The sequence below is a fragment of the Saimiri boliviensis genome, chromosome 15 (genome assembly GCF_048565385.1).
Source record: "Saimiri boliviensis isolate mSaiBol1 chromosome 15, mSaiBol1.pri, whole genome shotgun sequence".
NCBI lineage: Eukaryota > Metazoa > Chordata > Mammalia > Primates > Cebidae > Saimiri > Saimiri boliviensis.
This window is the reverse complement of record NC_133463.1, coordinates 32523276-32548775: the sequence shown is the minus strand read 5'-3', so window position 1 is coordinate 32548775 and position 25500 is coordinate 32523276. Positions and strand designations below refer to the sequence as shown.

The following is a 25500-nucleotide window of genomic DNA, read 5'->3' as shown; positions in this document are numbered from 1 at the left end:
AATTTATCTGTAAAACCAAAAGTTTAATGTGCTATTATCTTTTTCTCGAGATGGGAGTCTTGCTCTGTTGACCAGGCTGGAGAGTGGTGGCACAATCTTGGCTCACTCCAACCTCTGCCTCCTGGGTTCAAGTGATTCTCCTGCCTCAGCCTCCTGAGTAGCTGGCATTATAGGTGCCTGACACCACACCCAACTAGTTATTGTATTTTTAGTAGAGACGTATTTCACCATGTTGGTCAGGCTGGTCTCAAACTCCTGACCTCAAGTGATCTGCCTGCCTTGGCCTCTGAAAGTGCTGGATTACAGGTATGAGCAACCGTGCCCAGCCTAGTTTTCTAATAATTAACTAAATATGCTACTATTCAAATTTTTTTAAAAGGCTTATCCATTTGCCACCTGGAAATGGTCCCATATACTGCCAGTGAAGTAGGGAATCACACTTTGGGAAACACTGCTCTAAGTTCTGAGAGTCTGAATGATTTTTAATAAGGGAATGCCATGTTCAGAACTGTTTTTCAGAAAACTCAAAAAGGTGACTTTAAGTAGAATACATTTGAGAGGCATCAGAAGCAAATATACAAGTTAGAAGCCATTGCAATAGTCTAGATAAAATATGATATTTTTATGACATTGGTTACTAGAGATGCTGCAGTAGAATGACAGAAAAGATTAGGAAACAAATGATATTTCGGTGGTTAAAATAATTAAAAGTTCAGATTCAACTAGATTCAGAATGTAAAAGAGAAGAAATCAAAGATGATTCCCAGACCAACTGAGGTAAGACCCTCAAAAGAAAAAGCAGATTTGGGAGAAAATATAAGTCTAGTTAACAGTTTCTGGAAGATAGTATTCCCTTAACTTGTCAACATTCAAGGAGTTCTTTGAGTTGGGGAGAATTTCAGTTCCAACTACCTTTAAACGACGAACTTTAAAATCAAGGGCCTTGGCATTTAAAAACAAGGCAAAAAAAAACAAAAAGGACTGAAAGAAACGCTAGCAGGGGCCTTTGATTCATTTTTTCTCCTGGTGTGTGTGTGTGTGTGTGTGTGAGTGTGTGTCCTCTAAAATATCTTTAAGAGAAGATACTACTATTCTTTAATCAGAAAACTCAATGCAAAAGGCAAGAAGAAACTTTTTTATCAGACGGACAGACAGAAGAAAATCTTTTTCCAAAATTCTCATAACCAGGCCAGGTGCAATGGCTTACACTTTGGGAGACTGAGGTAGACGGATCACTTGAGGTCAGGAGTTCAAGACCAGCTGGCCAACATGGTGAAACTCTATCTCTACTGAAAATACAAAAATTAGCCAGGCATAGTGGAGCACACCTACAGCCCCAGCTACTCAGAAAGCTGAGGCACAAGAATCACTTGAACTTGGGAGGCATAGGTTGCAGTCAGCCAAGACAGTGCCACTGCACTCCAGCCTGGGCAACATAGCAAGACTCCACCTCAAAAAAAAACAAAAAGTTCTCATAAACAGAATTAAAAACCTCTTTCGCTTGCTCTCATGACCCTTTGCCATACTAGCAGTGAGCTTTTATTATACCACATTAAGGTCAACTGCATTTATCTGTTTACTCAAATACTTTATGAGCTACTTAAAACTAAGGACCATGATCCTGATTCCTGTATGCACATCTCCTAGCAGTATGTCTGGCACATGACATCTATCAGGAACTACTTTTGGAATAAACACACACATTAAGCACTATTCACCTTTCCTACCAATTGAAATTCATAATGTACCCTCAAGACTCATTATATCACGATCTGCTTAGAAAACCATTATTGTTTTACAAGTTAAATCAAAATTCAGATTAGACTAAACAAATGATTTATTTTCCTACCTCATTCCCATCACACATTCATAAAGGAATATGATTCCTTCTTTCTGATGTGGCCGAAGATGATAAACAACGTAAGGATCAATCACTACATCCACAAGAGGTAAACCGTTCTTATTGAATACCCGCTGGTGATTCTTATCTGGTCGTGGCATAACAAGGGAATCTTAAAAAATGATAAAAGTACAAGTATAAATGTATTATAATTTCACTTTTTCAGCAACCAACATTATCTTGTTTTCATTATCCTAAGATAGAATTGTTTGCTATCATTTGTGGCCAAAAAAAATCCAAAATTTAGTGATAGTAATGTCACCCAAGGGCACAAAATTTAAAAAGAAAATCTCATGCCTTACTAATGTACAATTTCATGCAAATAATTACAAAGAGCCTTCCAAACTTCATAAACCCAAAAGTGCTTTGAAAGCACTGAAATTCACTATTGTCTAGTAAAGAATTCAATAAGCCACAACATTCAATAGCTCACTATTCAGAGCAGAGAACTATTTCCAACTGAAAGCACAGGTTGAAATTTTGCCAAGATGCATTTGCCAATGTGCACAGCTTCTCATTTGAAAAGGCTCCCCAAATTTAACATACAGGGTTTCTATCTGTTCAGTTCTATACACACTAACAACGACCATTACTCCTATTAAGTGGAACTGTGAAAAAATGATACATTTTTCATTGACTTAGCCACCATTATTTGCTTGAAGTTAATTACTATATTCATGAATGTCGAGTTTATAAACTTTTTTTTTTTTGAGACAGAGGTTCACTTTGTCGCCCAGGCTGGAGTGCAGTGGTGCAATCTTGGCTCACTGCCATCTCCGCCTCCCAGCTATTCTCGTGCCTCAGCCTCCCAACTAGCGGGGATTACAGGTTCACGCCACCACACCTGGCTAATTTTTGTATTTTTAGTAGAGGTAGGGTTTCACTATGTTGGCCAGGCTGGTCACGAACTCCTGTCCTCAAGTGATCTGCCCACCTCAGCCTCTCAAATTGCTAGGATTACAGGTGTGAGCCACCTCGCTTGGCCTCATGAACCTCTTTAAAGCAGCATAAAGTCATGATAGGATAACAATGTAATTCTTCAAAAATATGCTAACACAATTTAAAAGATTTTCTAAAATATCATCCAAAAAGGCAAAATCAAGTATCACTAGAAGGCAGGTCTCAATTGATAAATCTGAAATTAGATAATAAACCCACCAAAATTATTTGGGGGATATATTTGCATGTCTGTATCATGTTTATAAAAATTGAATTAGATTAAAAAAAAAAGAAGAAAGAAAGAAGAGAAAAATAAGTAGATGAGAAGAGGAGATAAAAAGAAATAGATTCCAGTAGATTGTGTAAATATTCATCAGTGTAGAGCTATATTGTCACAGGAATAAGAGTTCGGTCATGTTTACCATTAACAATTACCCCAAGGATAAGTTTTCTGTGGATCTTCCTAGGTTTCTGAGTAACTGAAAGGAACTTTCATCTTTGAGGTCAATTCTTGTTAGGTAGAGGACTATGAAGTAAAATTGGGAAATGTAGTCCTTGGCTTTCCTCTATATTACCATAATAAAGTAAGAGTATACTCCTTGGGGATTTCCAATCAAGAAATGGCCCCATTATTTTTCTATCTTTTAAAAAGGACAAGGAAAAAGAGAAGGTAAGAGGCGAAAAATCACATACTGCCCAAGCAAAAAGGATTGTAGGATTATAAATCACCTAATAAAAGGCCCATCTTCAAGAAAGAGAAAACTAAACAGTCAAAGTAATAGAACACTAGTTGAAACTTTAAGATGTTTCTTTATCTTTAAAGTGATGAAGATAATTGTTTAAAATTAACATCAGACATTAGGCTTTTTTTTTTTTGTTTTTGAGACAGAGTCTTACTCCGTAGCTCAGGCTGGAGTGCAGTGGCTCAGACTTGGCTCACTGCAACCTCTGCCTCCTGGGTCCCCGTACAAGCAATTCTCCTGCCTCAGCCTCCTGAGTAGCTGAGATTACATATGCCACCATGCCCAGCTAATTTTTGTATTTTTAGTAGAGACAGGGTTTCACCATGTTGGCCAGGCTGGTCTTAAACTCCTGACTTCGTGATTCACCCACCTCGGTCTCCCAAAGTGCTGGGATTACAGGCTTGAGCCACTGGGCCCGGCCTCAGGCATTCATTTTATGTCTACAAACCTTATTCTATCCTTGGCATGATAAGATAAATACATGAGCATAATTAACCATTTACTATTTACCCAAAGTGCTTTTATACACATACACACAAATATAATTCACATGTACACAGATATATATACATACACATATTTGCAACTCATAAATGCCACTAAAATGTTTCATTCACGCACTCAGCAAGTATTTACTGGAAAAGAGTATATGCTAGACACTCTAAATCTCTATGGTGGGTATTAGGATCCACATTTTACCCACAGTAGGCAAAACATTAGGAAGATCAGTGACTACCCCCAAGAGGTCCAAGAACCAGTTAGTTTAATGGCAAAACCATGATTCTAACTCAGATCTTTGAATAAGCACAGTATTCTTTTCAGTTCTTCACAGCCTTCTATTGTATAACAGTACAAGTGCAAAGAAAAAGGAGAATAAAGGGTAGAGAGATTGTTCAAAGAGCTGGTGCAACAGACAAAATATTTGGACAAAAAGAGAAAATTCAGCTGCATCAGCTTCCACTCCCTATATTTCAAGTAAGTCTTTGGGATAAGCTAATATAGAACTAGGAATTTTTAATTTTCAATTTTTAATCCCAATAATGCCATTGATTATTTATATTTAGGTAAGTTGGTTCACTTTCTTGGGCCTCAGTTTCCTCAAATGCAAAGTGAAGAGCCTAATCTAAATGATCTCAAAGCCCTCTTTACTTCAAAACTTATGTTTCCATATACTTGCAATGGGGAAAAATAAGTATTACTTTATATACTTTTATCTTGCTGTTGTTAGGAAAGAAATCACCTCTATCTCTCAACTTTCACATCTACTGTTTCATTCAGATTACTCGTCCTTCCCCTCATCAAATGAGAAGCTCTGTGATGACAGTTTTACCTTTAGGCCCAACACATAAAAGGCAATCAAGAAATATCTGCTGAATGAACAGTCAAATAAAAGAACAATCAGATACAAGCTACGTTTCTTTTTTTAATATAATTTTATAAATTGGATTCATCAGTGTGAAAATTAACTGATTGAGTGGAACTTTCAGCAGAAAAATATGGACTTTGTATGACATCTTACTATTATTTTGATACACTAATGCCTGTGATCAAGGCATACAGTCCTGAAACTAGTATAATCATAGTCCAGATTCACAAATTTATTTCTCTCCTTACTAAAAAGTCAGATTTTGTTCAAAATCATATACATGTATGTGTATGTATATACATATAATTTAGATATGTTTCCTTCAACACATGTACAGTATTTTTATTACTATAGTCTTGGGATTATTCATTTACATATGAAATAATTCCCAAACTATATTGTCATTTGATTTCAACATTATTCCTTATGTCAGATTACAGATCTCAAGAATAATGTATACTTTCACCTAAAACTTTTAAAGCAAAATTTAAACTTCAAATTCACACACACACAAAATCCTTTGACAGTAAAAACAAAATTCAAATTATTTTTAAAATCTTACTTGGCATATATGGGTCATGGCGTGGTTTGCAATTTTGGAAATCATTCTGTCTATTTTCCTTTGAACTTGGTTTACAAACACTTTTGAAAGGGTTAGAGAAACATTTCCTGGCAGCCAGAGAAGAACAAGAGGTAGCAGTACTTCCTCCTCCAAGCTGAAAACACCTGCCACTGCTGAAGTCATCTGGAGAGATGACACCCATGACTTCTATTTCTTTTCCACAAATCATCAGTGTTTGGCCCTCTTCAATCTTTTCAAGCTCTTTGAATTTATAACCAATGCCTTTAAGTTAAGAAAGAAAAAAATTAATTAACACTCTAAGTCACCTTCCCATAACTGTACAGGAAAACTGTGCTTTGAATGTAACTAGTCTTGTATAATGCAGTAGCTAAAATGAAAGCATAATTTAACATTCTGGTTAAAAAAAAAAAAACACACTAAAAATAAAAAGAAATAATACAGCTGTAAAATTAGCCACGCTTTGGAGAAAGCAAGAATTTTTTTACTACTGAAAATATAAATTATTGTACTCTATAGTTTTGTAATCTCTTGTCTGGAAAAATTGAGCCAAAAAAATAGTTTGATAGGTTATATGTATCCTCCTTTCTTGTAAATAAACTACAGAAACACCATGATACCTCTACTTTCACTTAGAAACAGCTAGAAATGTAAAGGATAACTAGCAAAAAAGCAACACCTACCGCAACTATTTCTGACTGTTTCACATGAGATAGCAAAGCTAAAATACAGCAAGAAGTCATAGATATTCCAAGTTCTAACTCTTTAACAAAACATGGGATATTTTGTAATATTAAGCTTGTTTGATAATTTGATGAACATATATTAAGTGTTGCTGTGTATAAGGTACTGATGAAATATAAATGTGAATAAGCCAGTCACAGTCTGTTTAAAATGAGTTCACTAACCACACAGATGGAATTTTAGACTTCTATACTTGTCTACTAAATGCATTAAGCTATTTATTAAGGGCAGGAGCTCTGTATACAAAAAACTTTTAAGTCTCTAAAAATAATAAAACACTGTCGGGCCGGGCGCGGTGGCCGAAGCCTGTAATCCCAGCACTTAGGGAGGCCGAGGCGGGTGGATCATGAGGTCAAGAGATCGAGACCATCCTGGCCAACATGGTGAAACCCCGTCTCTACTAAAAATACAAAAAAATTAGCTGGGCATGGTGGCGCATGCCTGTAATCCCAGCTACTCAGAAGGCTCAGGCAGGAGAATTGCCTGAACCCAGGAGGCGGAGGTTGCGGTGAGCCGAGGATGGCGCCATTGCACTCCAGCCTGGGTAACAAGAGTGAAACTCTGTCTCAAAAAAAAAAAAACAAAACAGTCACATTTCAGAAAGTATGACGACCCTTTTCAAGTAGTTGAAAATTACTGGAATGCTGGGAAGATGGCCGCCTAAGAACAGCTCAGGACTTCAGCTCCCAGTGAAAGTGCAGAGGGTGAGTGGACGCCGCATTTCCAGACGAACTCTTATTGCCCACAGACCAGGAGATACCCAGGCAGAAGGGTCCCCAGCGTCGCAGTCCCAGCCAGTGCGGCTGTTTTGGCCCCCGCGGGGCTGATTCCGCCCGCGCGGCTGCTGTGACCACGCCCTGTTGCTGCCGTTCTCCATACAAAAGCCACTGGTCTAGGAGCCCTCTTAGCTGGCGAGCAGAGCCCTGAGACGGCAGAGTTGCCCATAGCGAGTCAGGCCAGGAGATTCCTAGGCAAAAAATCCACCAGGAGCCGGCGCCGCAGTTCGAGCCGACTCCGTGAGTCTCAGCACGGGAGATCCCGGCGCCTTTTCAACAAGCGACCGGAAGGCGGGGTCGTTCAACTTAAAAGAAAAGACTCTGAGTCAGGGAGACAGGTGATCAGGCTCGGTAGGTCCCACCCCTCCACGCCCAACAACAACAAAAACAAAAACAGTAATTAGAAACCCTCTGGGTTGAGCCCTCCAAACCAAACACAGCTGAACCCGGACGGTCCGCCTCCGTGGGGGAGGGGCTTCCACCATTACTGAGACTCTCCACCGCTAGGAGGCAGGCTGCCCTTGCCGAGGCAACCCGCCGTTGCCGAGGCAACCTGCCACAACAGAGAGAATCCGCCATAACAGAGGCGGGGCCACCATTGCTGAGACAGTTCTAACTACGCCCATATAAAAAGGACTACAGGGAAGAGCTCAGGGCAGCTGGGCAGAGACCACAGCAGCTCAGCAAAGCCCCTGCGGGCAGGAAGTGGCTAGGCGTGCTGCTAGCTGGGCGGGTCAGACCTGAAAGAAAAATCAAAAAAAGGCAGTAGTGCAACTCATAAAGCTCCAAGTCCCTGGGACAGAGACAGACAACAGGTGGATAAACCCACAAAAATGGGAAGAAACCAGCGCAAAAAGGATGAAAACTCCCGAAACCAGAACACCTCTCCTCCTAAAACGGATCACAACTCCTCACCAACAAGGGAACCAGACCGGATGGAGAAGGAGGGTGATGAAATGACAGAATCAGACTTCAGAAGGTGGGTAGTAAGAAACTATAATGAGCTAAAAGAACATGTTCTAACCCAACGCAAAGAAAATAGGAACTTTGAAAAAAGATTGGACGAACTGCTGACGAGAATGGACAGCATAGAGAGGAGTATAAGTGAATTGATGGAGCTGAAAAACGCAACACGAGAACTTCGTGAAGCATGCACAAGCTTCAACAGCCGAATTGACCAAGCAGAAGAAAGGATATCAGAGGTCGAAGATCAACTCAATGAAATAAAAAGAGAAGGCAAGAACAGAGAAAAAAAGCACAAAAAGGAATGAACAAAATCTTCAAGAAATGTGGGACTATGTGAAAAGACCTAATCTACGTCTGATAGGTGTACCTAAATGTGATGAAGAGAATGAATCCAAGCTGGAAAATACTCTTCAGGATATTATCCAGGAAAACTTCCCCAACCTAGCAAGGCAGACCAATATTCAAATCCAGGAAATACAGAGAACACTACAAAGATATTCCTCAAGAAGAGCAACCCCAAGGCACATAATCGTCAGATTCACCAGGGTTGAAATGAAAGAGAAAATGCTAAGGTCAGCCAGAGAGAAGGGTCGGGTTACCCACAAAGGGAAGCCCATTAGACTCACAGCAGATCTCTCAGCAGAAACCCTACAAGCCAGAAGAGATTGGGGGCCAATATTCAACATCCTTAAAGAAAAGAACTTTCAACCCAGAATCTCCTATCCAGCCAAACTAAGCTTCATAAGTGAAGGAAAAATAAAATCCTTTGTGAACAAGCAAGCACTCAGAGATTTCATCACCACCAAACCTGCTCTACAAGAACTCCTGAAAGAGGCTCTACACATATAAAGGAACAACCAGTACCAGCCACACCAAAAACACACCAAATGGTAAAAGAGCATCAACACAATCAAGAATCTGCATCAACTGACCAACAAAACAGCCAGGTAGCATCAAAATGACAGTATCAAATTCACACATAACAATACTATCCCTAAATGTCAATGGACTAAATGCCCCAATCAAAAGACACAGACTGGCAAATTGGATAAAAAGCCAAAACCCATCAGTGTGCTGTATCCAGGAAACCCATCTTACATGCAAGGATACACAAAGGCTCAAAATAAAGAGATGGAGGAAGATCTACCAAGCAAATGGAGAGCAAAAAAAGGCAGGAGTTGCAATTCTCATCTCTGATACAATAGACTTTAAAGCAACAAAGATCAAAAGAGACAAAGAAGGACATTACATAATGGTAAAAGGATCACTGCAACAAGAAGAGCTAACGATCCTAAATATATACGCACCCAATACAGGAGCACCCAGATACATAAGGCAAGTTCTTAATGACTTACAAAGAGACTTAGACTCCCACACAATAATAGTGGGAGACTTTAACACCCCATTGTCAATATTAGACAGATCAACCAGACAGAAAATCAACAAGGATATCCAGGACCTGAATACAGACCTGGAACAAGCAAACTTAATAGACATTTACAGAACTCTCCACCCCAAATCCACAGAATATACATTCTTCTCAGCACCACATCACACCTACTCTAAAATTGACCACATAATTGGCAATAAATCACTTCAGCAAATGCAAAAGAACAGAAATCATAACAAACAGTCTCTCAGACCACAGTGCAATCGAGTTAGAACTCAGAATGCAGAAACTAACTCAGAACCGCACAGCTTCATGGAAACTGAACAACTTGCTCTTGAATGTTGACTGGATAAACAATGAAATGAAGGCAGAAATAAAGATGTTCTTCGAAACCAATGAGAACAAAGACACAACATACCAGAATCTCTGGGACACATTTAAAGCAGTCTCTAGAGGAAAATATATAGCAATGAGTGCCCACATGAGAAGAAAAGAGAGATCAAAAATTGACACCCTATCATCAAAATTGAAAGAGCTAGAGGAGCAAGATCAAAAAAACTCAAAACCTAGCAGAAGACAGGAAATAACTAAGATCAGAGCAGAACTGAAGGAAATAGAGACACAAAAAACTCTTCAAAAAATCAATAAATCCAGGAGCTGGTTTTTTGAAAAGATCAACAAAATAGACAGACCACTAGCCAGATTAATAAAAAAGAAAAGAGAGAATAACCAAATTGATGCAATAAAAAACGATAAAGGGGATATCACCACAGATTCCACAGAAATCCAAACCATCATCAGAGATTATTACAAACAACTCTATGCACATAAACTAGTAAACCTGGAAGAAATGGATAAATTCCTGGACACCTGCATCCTCCCAAGCCTAAACCTGGAAGAAGCCGAAACCCTGAATAGACCAATAACATGGTCTGAAGTCGAGGCAGCAATAAAGAGCCTACCACCCAAAAAAAGCCCAGGTCCAGATGGGTTCACAGCTGAATTCTACCAGACATACAAAGAGGAGCTGATACCATTCCTTCTGAAACTATTCCAGACAATCCAAAAAGAGGGAATCCTTCCCAAATCATTTTACGAGACAAACATCATCCTGATACCAAAACCCGGCAGAGACTCAACAAGAAAAGAAAATTTCAGGCCAATATCCATGATGAACATAGATGCAAAAATCTTCAATAAAATACTGGCAAACCGATTGCAACAGCATATCAAAAAGCTCATCCACCATGATCAAGTAGGATTCATCCCAGGGATGCAAGGCTGGTTCAACATACGCAAGTCCATAAACATAATTCACCACATAAACAGAACCAAAGACAAAAACCACATGATTATCTCAATTGATGCAGAGAAGGCTTTTGACAAAATTCAACAACGCTTTATGCTAAAAACCCTCAATAAACTAGGTATGGACGGAACGTATCTCAAAACAACAGAAGCTATTTACGACAAACCAACAGCCAATATCATACTGAATGGGCAAAAACTGGAAGCATTCCCTTTGAAATCTGGCACTAGACAAGGGTGCCCTCTCTCACCACTCCTATTCAATATAGTACTGGAAGTTCTAGCCGGAGCAATAAGGCAAGAAAAAGAAATAAAGGGTATCCAAATTGGAAAGGAGGAAATCAAATTGTCTCTATTTGCAGATGACATGATTGTATATCTGGAAGACCCCATCATCTCAGCCCAAAATCTCCTGAAACTGATAAACAACTTCAGCAAAGTCTCAGGATACAAAATCAACGTGCAAAAATCACAAGCATTCCTATACACCAGTAATAGACTTCAAGAGAGCCAAATCAAGAACGAACTGCCATTCACAATTGCTACAAAGAGAATAAAATACCTAGGAATACAACTAACAAGGAACGTAAAGGACCTCTTCAAGGAGAACTACAAGCCATTGCTCAACGAGATAAGAGAGGATATAAACAGATGGAGAAACATTCCATGTTCATGGTTAGGAAGAATCAACATCGTGAAAATGGCCATACTGCCCAAAGTAATTTACAGATTCAACGCTATTCCCATCAAGCTATCAATGACCTTCTTCACAGAACTGGAAAAAAACACATTAAACTTCATATGGAACCAAAAGAGAGCCCGCATAGCCAAGTCAATTCTAAGCAAAAAGAACAAAGCAGGAGGCATCACACTACTGGACTTCAAACTATACTACAAGGCTACAGTAATCAAAGCAGCATGGTACTGGTACCAAAACAGAGATATAGACCAATGGAACAGAACAGAGGCCTCAGAGGAAATACAACATACCCACAATCATCTGATCTTCGACAAACCTGACAAAAACAAGCAATGGGGAAAGGACTCCCTGTTTAATAAATGGTGTTGGGAAAACTGGCTAACCATGTGCAGAAAGCAGAAACAGGACTCCTTCCTGACACCTTACACCAAAATTAACTCCAGATGGATTAAAGACTTAAACATCAGACCTAATACCATAAAAACCTTAGAAGAAAATCTAGGAAAAACCATTCAGGACATAGGTGTAGGCAAGGACTTCATGACCAAAACGCCAAAAGCAATGGCAACAAAAGCCAAAATAGACAAATGGGACCTAATCAAACTCCACAGCTTCTGCACGGCAAAAGAAACAGTCAGTAGAGTGAATTGGCAACCAACAGAATGGGAAAAAATTTTTGCAGCCTACCCATCTGACAAGGGGCTGATATCCAGAATTTACAAAGAACTAAAGCAGATCTACAAGAAAAAAAACAAACAAGCCTATACAAAAATGGGCGAAGGATATGAACAGATACTTTACAAAGGAAGACATACAGGAGGCCAACAAACATATGAAAAAATGCTCATCATCACTGGTCATCAGAGAAATGCAAATCAAAACCACATTGAGATACCATCTCACACCAATTAGAATGGCGATCATTAAAAAATCGGGAAACAACAGATGCTGGAGAGGATGTGGAGAAATAGGAACACTTTTACACTGTTGGTGGGAATGTAAATTAATTCAACCACTGTGGAAGACAGTGTGGCGATTCCTCAAGGACCTAAAAATAGAAATCCCATTTGACCCAGCAATCCCATTACTGGGTATATATCCAAAGGATTATAAATCATTCTACTACAAGGACACGTGCACACGAATGTTCATTGCAGCACTGTTTACAATAGCAAAGACCTGGAACCAACCCAAATGCCCAACGATGATAGACTGGATAGGGAAAATGTGGTACATATACACCATGGAATATTACGCAGCCATCAAAAATGATGAGTTCACGTCCTTTGTAGGGACATGGATGAACCTGGAAACCACCATTCTCAGCAAACTGACACAAGAGCAGAAAATCAAACACCCTATATTCTCACTCATAGGCGGGTGTTGAACAATGAGAACACATGGACACACGGAGGGGAGCGCTACACACTGGGGTCCGTTGGAGGGAAATGGGGGAGGGGCGGGGGTTGGGGAGGTGGGAAGAGATAGCATGGGGAGAAATGACAGATACAGGTGAGGGGACAGAAGGCAGCAAACCACACTGCCATGTGTGTACCTATGCAACAATCTTGCATGTTCATCACATGTACCCCAAAACCTAAAATGCAATAAAAAAAAAAATTACTAAAATTTTCTCTACTGACACTGGCCTAAAATTTATAATCTCTACCAATCTGTATTTAATATATAGTCCTAAATTATTTATGGTGGAATACTTTTTAATTTTCATGCTCTGATAAAGGAAGAAATTACTTAGCTCAATGTCAAAGACCCATCACTCCATCTCAATTCAGTACTGGTCTTGACTTATCCAAATTAATAAAGATTATAGTTTTATCTTCACATAAAATCCAATTACTGTTGGCCAGGCGCAGTGGCTCACGCTTGCAATCCCATCACTTTGGGAGGCCGAGGCGGGCGGATCACGAGGTCAGGAGATCAGACCATCCTGGCCAACATGGTAAAATCCCATCTCTACTAAAATACAAAATATTAGCTGGGTGTGGTGGCACATGCCTGTAGTCCAAGCTACTGGGGAGGCTGATGCAGGGGAATAGCTTGAACCCACGAAGCGGAGGTTGCAGTGAGCCGATTTCGCATCACTGCACTCCAGCCTAGCGACAGAGCAAGACTCCGTCTAAAAAAAAAAAACTGCAATTACTGTTAATCTCAGTTTTACATAGAAACGGGAGACAAGAATAACCTTTTAACTCTGAGGCACCTTTAAAGTAGCTCTAATTCCAAGATCTCTCATTTCATTTAGATCCATAGATGATCTTGATCCAAAGATGACTCTTTCAAACATCTCAGTCGCTAGAAGATTTTCTTTTAACTCTTAAACTTTGTTTCTTATACTGTTTTTTGGTTTTTGTTTTTTGCTACGTATTATGCAATGAAGGCTAACTGAGCCTGATGCATTATCACAAGCTATGTTCCAACTTTCGGTTTTCTTAGCACCTCTATCTTTACATTAACAAATTTACATATTGTATATCCTACTTATTTAAAAGAAAAACTCCTTAAATTATAGGCAGTAACTTGCAAAATTAACTTCAGGTTAATACACTTATTAATATAATAATTAAGCAACCAAGTCCTATGTTTGGATATTTTCATTTTGAAAACCCTAAAATATACCTATGTTCAGTCCCTGTCCCTACCATTCAAGCAAAATAAATCAGAGCCTAAAAGAAAGATCACAGTCTGGGCATCAGCTTGTCTTTTCATCTTTTTTTTCACCAGAGGTGGGGTCTCTCCAGCCCAGGCTGGAGTGGGTGGCATGATCAAGGCTCACTGCAGCCTTGATCTCCTGGGTTCCAGCAGTCTTCCTGCCTCAGGCTCCTAAGTAGCTAGAATTATAGATGCATGCGACCACGTCCTGTTAATTTTTTTATTTTTTGTGTAGACAAGGTCTTGCTAGGTTGCCTCGAACTTTTGGCCTCAATCAGTCCTCCCCGCTCTGCTTCCAAAAGCGTTGAGATTACAAGTGTGAGCCACTACAGCCTTAAAAGCACCTCAGGTGATTCTACTGGCATGGTCAAGGTTAAAACCCACCAATTTAAGCTGAATTTTCATTTTTTGTTGCTTGCAACTGTAAGATCATTTTATTATAAACTACACATATGCAAAACCATGCATACTATACCTTAGGGGTAAAAGACATTCCAAAGTAATTGTGATAATTTTTCCTCTCTCATTGGCTTTAGAATTTCATTAAAGAGGCAATACCACTCCATGAACAAATTCTCCAAAAATCTAGCCCCAATCTACCTTAACCAACAACTATATGTGCACTATATATTTTTCTTTTTAATTCCTCTAATCACTATACACAGTTATTCCATATTTTTATAATTAGTCATTCTATTGTAGATAATTTAGTTTGCTTCAACTCTAATACTGTCACGGCCTTTCACACACTACATTCCTGAAACACTGAACTAGTTTGAATTCCCTCATGCTTTTGTGCCTTTGCATATGCTATTCTCTCTTGCACATGGTCCTTTCCTATAACTTCCAAAACTATTCATCCTTCAAATAGTACCTTAAACGGTAACTTCTATGAAGCTTACCCCTAGCCTCCTGGGCAGATTAAACGGTTCTTTTAGGCTCCCACTGCATTTGGTAAAAATTCTCATTGAAACTATATTATCGTTTCCTAGTCATAAATTACTTTGCTTTGTTTCCACTAAATTATAAATTATAATCATCTTTGAGTCTTTATTCCTGCATAGTGCCTGGCACATAATAGTTATTAAAAACTATAAACTATATTTTTAAGTAAACAAACATGTAGAACAGATTTTATAATTATAGGTCACACTTAATATTGAACTGAGAGGCAATGCAAAGACACTGTAGTTGGTGTTAGCCATTCTTAATTTGTAGGCTAACTTGTATTAGTACAAATTATGCTGGCAACATTTTGTAACAGAAATAATAGCAACCTCCAATTTCCACATTTGAATCTAGGTCAGGGCTAACCATTATCTCCTTGCTCTGTTTTTCAAAACAGTATTGAGTAGTGCTGAAATTACAGATCATTCAACTCCTAATATTGACATATTTTTCAACTTTAACCACTTAGCATTCTGCAACAACAACAAAAAAAGAGACAGAGAAAGTATACCAAGTCAAATTTAGTGTTTAATCTCAGAAAAGTACCAAAATAACTGTATATAGCTGGCTGACCATTTTTGGAGAAAATGAAACCATAGGATAGGATTTGCTTCAATGAACTAGCATAAGCTATAAGATTGTCAGGCTCACTAACCATTATGAGGTTTTTCTGTTTTTGTTTTTGTTTTTTGAGACAGAGTCTCACTCTGTTGTCAGGCACCAGGCTGGAGTGCAGTGGCACAAGCTCGGCTCACTGCAACCTCCGCCTCCCGTTTTAAGCAATGCTCCTGCCTCAGCCTCCCAGGTAGTTGGGACTACAGGTGCGTGCCACCATACCCAGCTGATTTTTACATTTTTAGTAGAGACAGGGTTTCATTATGTTGGCCAGTATGGTCTCAATCTCTTGACCTTGTGATCCGCCCACCTCAGCCTCCCAAAGTGCTGGGATTACAGACGTGAGCAACTGCACCCGGCCTCATGAGATTAGTTTATGTATCATACTTAGTTGAGGCATGAACATCCATTAAAGAATACTTTCTCTATATCTTTATAAAACCCAATTATATTTCAACTATGTAACCAGAGATACATACTAATTTTAGGCCAAATCATAAACATCAGGTAATATCACAATACCTCTTCCAATGTCTTTGCCTTCCAAATCCTTTAATGTAAATGACCTTCCTCTTACAATAAGAACAGCATCACCTTCCCACTTTTTATGTTTTTTCTTTGAAGGCTTACACCAAACAACATTGAAATATTTAACTAGGCTATCAGATTTTTCCTCTTGGTCCTTGGACACTGGTTTTTCTTTAGGAGCTGAATGAACTACAATAAAAAAATAAAATAAAAAACCACATTATTAAAAATGACTTTAATGTCTAAGTAGTAAGGTCATTCAAACAAAAAAGGCACAAGAAAATCAGATTATATTAAGAAATAGTATGAAAGAATATTTGATCATACCCATATTAGCACTGTCTAAACAAAAAAATCCAAATATTAGGTGTTAATATTACCACATGAGTACAACGACTGTTAATATCTTACTGTTCCAAAGTCAAATAAACTCCATTGAAACAGAATAACATAATAATCACTGTAAACATTTTAAAACTCTAAAAATTAAGACATTCTTTCAGTGTCCATAGCACAGAAAAATATCTAAAATCACATTTTGACAAAATTGATTTAATTAAGTGACATGACAAGCTGAGGAAAAGCAAAGATTGCAGAGTTGAAAGTAAAACCTGAAAATTTTTGTTCACTTATTTTAATTGATAAATAAAAATTATATATACGTAGGTGTACAACATTCTATTTTGATGTATGTATACACTGTGGGATGGCTAAATCAAACTAATTAACATTATCCATTACCTCACATAATTTTTGTGGTAAGAACATTTTTTTAAGTGCTACTTTCTTAGCATTTTTCATGTATACATTGACTATAGTCACCGTATTGTACAATGGATTTCTTCAACTTATTCCTCTGTAACTGAAATTTTGGATCCTTTGACCAATATCTCCTCAGTGCCCCACCCCTATCCAACTGTAGGTAACCATCATTCTACTTTAAAAGAGTTTGACTTTTTTTAATTCCACATATAAGTGAGATCACACAGTAATTGTCTTTCTGTGTCTGGCTTATTTCACTTAGCATAATGTCCTCCAGGTTACCATGTTGTCACAAGTGACAGGATTGCCTTCTTTTTTAAGGCTGAGTAGTGTTCCGCTGTGTATCTATACTAAGACGTTTTTAATCCATTCATCCATTGATGGACACTTAGGTTGACTTCGTATTTTGGTTACTGTAAAAAATACTGCAAGGAACATGGGAATGCAGATATCTCTTGAACATACCAATTTCATTTTCTTTGGCTATATACCCAGAAGTGAAAGTGCAGGTATAAAACACCAAAGCAGAAATGAGAATACATATTTATAAAATTATTTTGTCTCCTGCTTCTAACTAACTTGTACACTAGATTTTCAATGGCTGGATAAAAGGTGGTTTAGCTGACGACAGAAAAATCTCATTTTCCCCATCACTGAAGAACCCTTCACTATGTCTTTTATGTCATACACACTTGAACCATGGAAACTAGAATTTAAACAAAATGAAGTCATTTTTTTTCCTATTAAAATGTGCTATTTACTTAAATAGGAAAAAAGAAAGGAAATATCCTGATGTCAGGAATAAAACAAGAATGCCCACATCAATTCAACATCATCCTGGAAGTCTCATCTATTACAATAAGGCAATAAAAGTGTACAAAGTATAAAGCTCAGAAAGAAGTAAATAAAACAGTAGCATTAACAGATGACGTAACTATTTACGTAGAAATCCCCAGAGAATCTAAAAATAAAGAAAAATAATACATTTAGCAGAGTCACAAGATGCAAGGTTCATATCCAAAATCAACTGAATTCTTACAGACTAGCAAGAAATAATCAAAAATAAATTTTTAAATCCCATTCATAGTAGGTCAACAAAACAGACACATGAAATACTTGGGAAAATATCTAATAAAAGATAACCAAGATCTCTATACTAAAATTAAAAAGCTTTGTTAAAAAAAAATTAACAAAGCTCTTATAAATAAGCACAACTCCTAGTTCATGAATTGGAACATTCAATTTTGTTAACATAGCAATTTTTCCCAAAATGATCGATATATTCAACACAATACCAATCAAAATCCCAGGACGCTTTTAGTAAAATTACAAGTTGGTTTAAAAATTCATATGAAAATGACAATAACATAGAGTAACCAAAGCAGTTAAAAAAAAAAAAAAAGTTGGACATTTACAGTAATGCTGCAATAATCAAAATAGTTTGGTACTGCCCCTTCCTCCATAAAAGACATGTAGACATTCCAATTACTTGGAAGAGTAGCAAGAAATAGACCCACTCACACATGTATGTCAAAATGATTTTCAACAAAGGTGGGGAACCAAATTCAATAAGGAAAAGAGAGTCTTCTCAACAACATTGCTAAACCAACTGGATATCAATTTGGAAAAGATAAACATCAACCATTAAGTTACCCAATATACCAAATTCTTTTTTTTTTTTTTTGTCTTTTTAAATTTTTTTCTTTTGTCTTTTTTTTTTTTTGTACAAAATTCAATTCAAAATGGATGACAGACCTAAATGTAAAACCTAAAACAAAAAAATTCTAACAGAAAACACAGGATAAAATATTTGTAAACTCAAGATATGCAAAGCTTTCTTAGAACACGAAAGCACAAAACACAAAAATCAAAAATTATAAATCAAATTTTACCAGAATTTAAAACTTTTGCTTTTTGAAAGATGCCATTAATAAAACAAAAGGGAAGCCGACTGCAGTGGCTCACACCTGTAATCCCAGCACTTTGGGAGGCTGAGGCGGGCAGATCATGAGGTCAACAGATAGAGACCATCCTGGCCAACACGGGTGAAACCCTGTCTCTACCAAAAATACAAACATTAGCTGGGAGCGGTGGTGCAGGCCTGTAGTCCCAGCTACTTGGGAGGCTGAGGCAGGAGAGTCGCTTGAATCCAGGAGGCAGAGGTTGCAGTGAGCCGAGATCGCACCACTGCACTCCAGTCTGGCATCAGAGTGAGACTATACCTCAAAACAGAACAAAACAAAACTACAAAAGAAAATAAAAGGGAAGCCACTGGCTGGGGTAAAATATTCACAGCATATGTATACAACAAAGATCTTGTATCCGGAATAATTATTCTTTTTTTTTTCAGACAGAGTTTTGCTCTGTTGTCCAGACGCAAGTGCAGTGGTGCAATCTCAGCTCACTGAAACCTCTGCCTCCTGGGTTCAAGCGATTCACCCACCTCAACCTCCTGAGTAGCTGGAATTACAGGCGACGGACACCAGGCTCAGCTAATTTTTATATTTTTACAGAGATGAGGTTTCACCATGTTGGCCAGGCCGGACTCAAAATCCTGATCTCAAATGATCCATGCACCTTGGCCTCTGAAAGTGCTGAGATTACAGGCATGAGCCACCATGCCTGGCCTAATAATTCTTATAGTTTAAAAATAAGACAACAAACAAATCAATAGAAAATGGGCAAAAGTCTTAAACAGACAATTCAGAAAATGAAATATACAAACAGCCAATAAGCACATAAGAAGATATTTAGCATCAATAAGCATCCAGAAAATACATATTAAAAACCTGAAATATCACTTCACAACCATTATGATGGCTGGAATCATAAAGTCAGACAATAAACAAGTCTAATGAGGATATGGAGAAATCAAAGCCGTCATACCCTGCTGGTAGGAGTGTAAAATGGTGCAGTAGTTTGGTAACCAGCATGACAATTGCTCAAACAGTTAAACAAGAATTACCAAATGACACAGCAATTATACTCCTAAGTATATGCCCAAAAGAATAACAACGTATGTCACCAAAAAAAAACCTTGCCCATGAGCGTCCACAGGATTATTAATAATAGCCTAGAGGTAGGAACAACCCAAATGTGCATTCAACTGACAAATGAATAAACAAAATGTGGCATATGCATACAATGGAATATAATTCCATCATAGAAAAAGAATAAAGTGGCCAGACTCACTGGCTCATGCCTGCATTCCCAGCACTTTGGGAGGCCGAGGTGGGCAGATCATGAGGTCAAGAAACCGAGAACATCCTGGCTAACACAATGAAACCCCGTCTCTACTAAAAATACAAAAAATTAGCCAGCGTGGTAGCATATACCTGTACTCCCAGCTACCTGGGAGGCTGAGGCAGGAGAATACCTTGAACCCAAAAGGCGAAGGTTGCAGTCAGCCAAGATTGTGCCACTGCACTCTAGCCTGGGTAACAAAGAGAGACTCCATCTCAAAAAATCAAAAAACAAAAACAAAAAAAAAGGAAGAAAATGAATAAAGTACTGATATATGCAAAAACATGGATGAACCCTGAAAACATTTATGCTCAGTGAAAGAAGCCAGTCACAAAGACCATATATTTTAGGATTCCATTCATATAAAATGTCTAGAACAGGGAAATCTTACAGACACAGAAAATAGATTCGTGGCTGCTTAGGCTGGAGAGTAAGGATGGGGTGATCGGGTTAGGAAGCAGGGGGATGGTAGCTAAAAGTACAAAGTTTCTCAGGTATTGAAAATATTCTACAACTGGCTGTTCTGATGGTTGCACATTAACTGAATATATTAAAAAATAATGAATTGGACACTTTATATGACTGAATTATATGGTATGTTAACTGTATCTCCATAAAGCTGTTTAAAACACACACAGTGAAATAACATCACACACTGATTAGATTAACTTAAAAATTTTTTTTTAGGAAATGACCACTGTAAGTGCTGGTAAAGAGAGAGAGCAAGTGAAAATATCATACCCTGCTGGAAGGAATGTCAAACAGTACAACCAGTTTGGAAAACGTTTTGGCAGAAGAAAGAAAGAAAAGGAAGACATATGTCTGCAAAACAACAACAACAACAACAACAAAACTTGTATATCTCCAAGCCAGGTAAAGCAATCTCCCAAAAGCCTGAAAATCCATCATCACTACCAGAACTCAGATAAATGATATCTTCATTACTGGCATTCATGGATTTAGAAAGTCAGTCTTGGTTATCTTCAACTAGTAGGTTATACCCAGAACCACCAAGGTGTTTTTCTGAGAAAACAAGTGATTCATACCCAGCTTGAGTCAGCTCTGTCTGGCATGACCCAATGAACTTTAATCAGTCCCTGAAAAACTTCAGACTGCTGAAATTTTAGAACCCTGAGCAGGAACCAAGAAGACACAGGACTTAAGTGCAGCTCCTCCCATTTCCCAATCTTCCTTCCCTAATGAGGTTATATGGATCATTTTTCAGGTACTTTTTTGGGAGGAAAATGTGCCTCTAATGTCTCAGTAAATGTACTGGATAGTTTTTTACTCTCCTCTTTTCATACGTTATTGTGGATATATTTCTACATATTATTAGTCCCTTATTACTGGACCTTTTTTTTTAAAGCTATATTATACTCAATCTGAAAATCTCTGGTTATTTGTGGAAGACAAAGTCCAAGAAAAGAAATCACCAGTAGAATGGATTTAAAGATTTTCAGACTCTTGATTTAGACTGACAAATTTTTCTCCAGGAAAGTCTATATCAATGATATTCCCACCAACCAAGAGTGACCACTTCATTACACCTACATTAGCCAAATACACTGTTATCTATTTTAAACCATTATTTTTAATTTTCATACAGTAAAATAGACTATTTCTTTTGGTGTACAGTTCTACAAATTTTAACATATGTATGGATTCACAGAACCACCACCACCAAAATGATGATATAGAACTGTTCCATCACCCCAAAAGACTCCCTCAAGCTATTCCTTTATACTCACACCCTCGCCCTATCCAAAACCCCCAGCAATTACGGACCTGTTTTCTATGAATAGTTTTCTTTTTGAGAATGTCAAATAAATGGAATCATACAGAATACAACCTTTCCAAGAATGATTTCTCCCATTCAGCATAATGTCTTTGGGATTCATCCCAAATTGTTGCCTGTATCAACAATTGGTTCCTTATTATTATACAGGATAGTGACAGTTAGTTGAGTTTTCAGCTTAATTTTGATAGCTTTGACTATCATAAATAAAGCTTCTGTTAACTTTTTCTGTGAATTCGTCTTTATTAATTCAGTTGGTAGAAATCTAGGAACCATAGGCTATACCACATAGCCTAGGTGTCTAGGTTTAAGGAAGTACACTCCATGATGTTCACACAATGAAATGACCTAGCAATCCATTTCTCAGAACATATCCCTGTCATTAATCAACAAAATTATACTCTAAATCAATAGATCGACACACTGTAGTAAAAGGGCCAAACAAAACTTGATTTTTTTTTTTTTTAAGACAGGGTCTCACTCTTGTCACCCAGGTTGGAGTACAGTGGTATGATCTTGGTTCACCATAACCTCTGCCTCCCAGGCTCAAGTGATCCTCCCACCTCAGCATCCTGAGTAGCTGGGACTACAAACATGCACCACCAAGCTCAGCTAATTTTTTTTTTTTTTTTTTTTTTTTTTTTGGTATTTTTGGTAGAGACAGGGTTTCACCATGTTGCCCAGGCTGGTGTTGAACTCATGAACTTAAAAGACTCGTCTGCCTCAGACTCCCAAAGAGCTTTTAACAAGGTCACTTTTTTACTTCCTACTTAATAAATTCCTTTCTCCACAGTAAACCATGGGGAAAAAACCATAGCATGGAAAAATAAGGTCAAGATTATTATGTAATGTGTTATATTTCAGGGAGAAATATGTATTGCAGGAAGAAACACATACATAAAAAGAGAAGTTTTTGGCCATGTGTGGTGGTTCAGACCTGTAATCCCAGCAGTTTCGGAGGCCAAAGCAGGTGGATCACCTGAGGTCAGGAGTTCAAGACCAGCTTGGCCAACACAGTGAAACCCTCTCTACTAAAAATACAAAAATTAGGCCAGGCACGGTGGCTCACACCTGTAATCCCAGCACTTTGGGAGGCTGAGGCGGGCAGATCACAAGGTCAGGAGTTCAATATCAGCCTGATGAATATAGTTAAACCTCATCTCTACTAAAAATACAAAAGTTAGCTGGGCGTGGTGGCATGCGCCTGTAATCCCAGCTACTCAGGAGGCTGAGGCAGAAGAATTGCTTGAAACCGGGAGGCGAAAGCTGTAGTGAGCCGAGATTGCACCACAGCACTCCAGCCTCGGTGACAGAGTGACATTCCATCTCAAAAAAAAAACAAAAACAAAAATTAGCCGGGCGTGGTGGTCGGCGTCTGTAATTCCAGCTACTTGGGAGGCTGAAGCAAAAGAATCGCTTGAACCCTGGAGGCAGAGGTTGCATCGAGCTGAGACTCACACCACTCTACTCCAGCCTGGGCAATAAAGCAAGAGTCTGTCTCCAAAAAAAAAAGAGAGAGAGAGAGAGAGAGAGAGACTTTTCATACCATAAGAAGTTGTCTACCCCATTGTTTCCACTTCAAGTACCCAAATTATCCCAACCCCTCACCGCCTCTGCTGCTTCAAATTCCATCACTCCTTAACTACTCCAATCTGGCTTCCAGTACAGTCTTCCCTAAACTGCCCTGTTAAGGGACACTCGGAGCTCTTTGTCTATAAACCCACAGGTTGTGTTTTTAGCCCTAATCAAAGTTCTCAAAAGCATTAGACAATGTTGACTACTTCTCCTTGAAATACTGAACTATATTTTTGTAGCTTCTCTAACACCCTTCAAATTTCTGTCTTACTTCTTTGCTTGCTTCTTCTTAGACATCTTTGCCAGTTCATACTTCTACCTTTTATTTATTGGCATTCTTCAGAACTGACCCCTAGGCCCTGTTCTCTCACTGTGTACCACATCTTTAAGTAGCCCATCCACTTCAGTGGCTTCAATGGTACTAACAACCTTTTTTTCTGTAGCCCAGATTACACTCTTGATCTGTATATCCAATTGCCTCTCAGACATGTCCGCATGTCTCATAAACATCTCAACTCATCATGTCCACATATTTTCTCCAAAAACTGTTCGTCCTTTCGTTTCCCATGTTTCATCCTTATTCAAGCCAGAAAACTGGAAATCATCCTTCACACTCTCTACTTTGTCAGTCCCACAGACAATCAACCACAAAATCCAGACAATTCTTGCCCCCTACAAGGTTCTCAAAGCTATGTACTGTACCCTTCTCCATTGCCTCCACTTTTTCCAACTCATCTCTTATCTGGATTTCTGTATTGCTGCAGGAGCTTCCCAACAAATCTACTGAGATCTTCTTTCACCACCTCTATTCTCTAAAATCATTTTCCACATTTTTTATAGTTAGCCATTTTTAAATGTAAATCTGATAATGTATGCCTCTGGCTTAAAATCCATTAGTTTTAGTAATCTTCAAGGAAGCATGCTATTTCCAGTCATAGCTACTTTTACATGTCTTCTTCTAACGCACTTATCTAAATTAACTTCTACTCTCCATACAACTTAAATTTCCAATTGCCAAATTAGATCAACTCACCCTATTATCTCAACATTTATCTAAATAATTCATTATGTAACAAAGTATTCAATGTCTGCCTTCCCCACTAACTTATAAAGTCCTGAGAGGAAGAGTCTGTTTTGATTTGTTCATTATCATACTCACAGAACAAGATACTTTTCAAACACTGCTATTTTGATTCTAGGTACATTTTGACTTCATGTTTATAAAAATATTTAATTAAAATACAATTATCAACCCTGAACGGTGGCTCATGCCTATAACCCCAGCACTTTGGGAGGGAGGCTGAGGCAGGTGGATTACCTGAAGTCAGGAGTTTGAGACCACCCTGGCCAACATGGTGAAACCCCATCCATACTAAAAATACAAAAATTAGCCAGGCATGATTGTGCATGCCTGTAGTACCAGCTATTTTCACAGCTGAGACAGGAGAATCACTTGAATCCAGGAGGCGCAGGTTGCAGTGATCCAAGAATACACTACTGGCACTCCAGCCTGGGCGACAGAGTGAGACTTCATCTCAAAAAAAAAAATTTTATTTATATATAATTACCAGTGGTATAGCTCTTTTAGAATTTTCCAGTTTTGCCAATTCTAAATCCAGTTTTAGAATTTTCCAGAAAGGCTCTTCACACACAAAAATTATATATATATATATATATATATATATATATATATATATATATACACATACACATATATAACTACCCCTAACAATTGTTAGGGGTAGTTATTCTGGGAAATGGCAAATTAGTCAATATTTTCTATAATACAAATAGTTTGAGATACAGGACTATGTTCCATTATTCCATGTTGCCAATAATCTTGTTTCTACCTTTTGGAGTTTTCACTCTCTCCATATGGCCTACGTAATTTTAAAAATGGGACTAATTGTGAAAGAGAATATGTATAAATATACGTATACATATGTATTTAT

General features: G+C 38.1%; 1 protein-coding gene across 3 annotated transcripts in view; it reads right to left on the bottom strand.

Moving 5' to 3' along the window:
- Nucleotides 1-25500, bottom strand: part of RAD54B (RAD54 homolog B) — a 113379-nt gene that overhangs the window by 30329 nt on the left and 57550 nt on the right. Inside the window, exons 4-6 of one of the 3 annotated variants that reach the window (XM_003938759.3) lie at nt 16168-16362; nt 5511-5792; nt 1850-2012 (exon numbers count right to left, since the gene is read on the bottom strand). In XM_003938759.3, coding sequence (XP_003938808.1) covers nt 1850-2012; nt 5511-5792; nt 16168-16362 — 640 coding nt within the window. The remainder of the gene's footprint in view (nt 1-1849; nt 2013-5510; nt 5793-16167; nt 16363-25500) is intronic. The other 2 variants (XM_074386852.1, XM_074386853.1) reach the window with 2 other exon arrangements.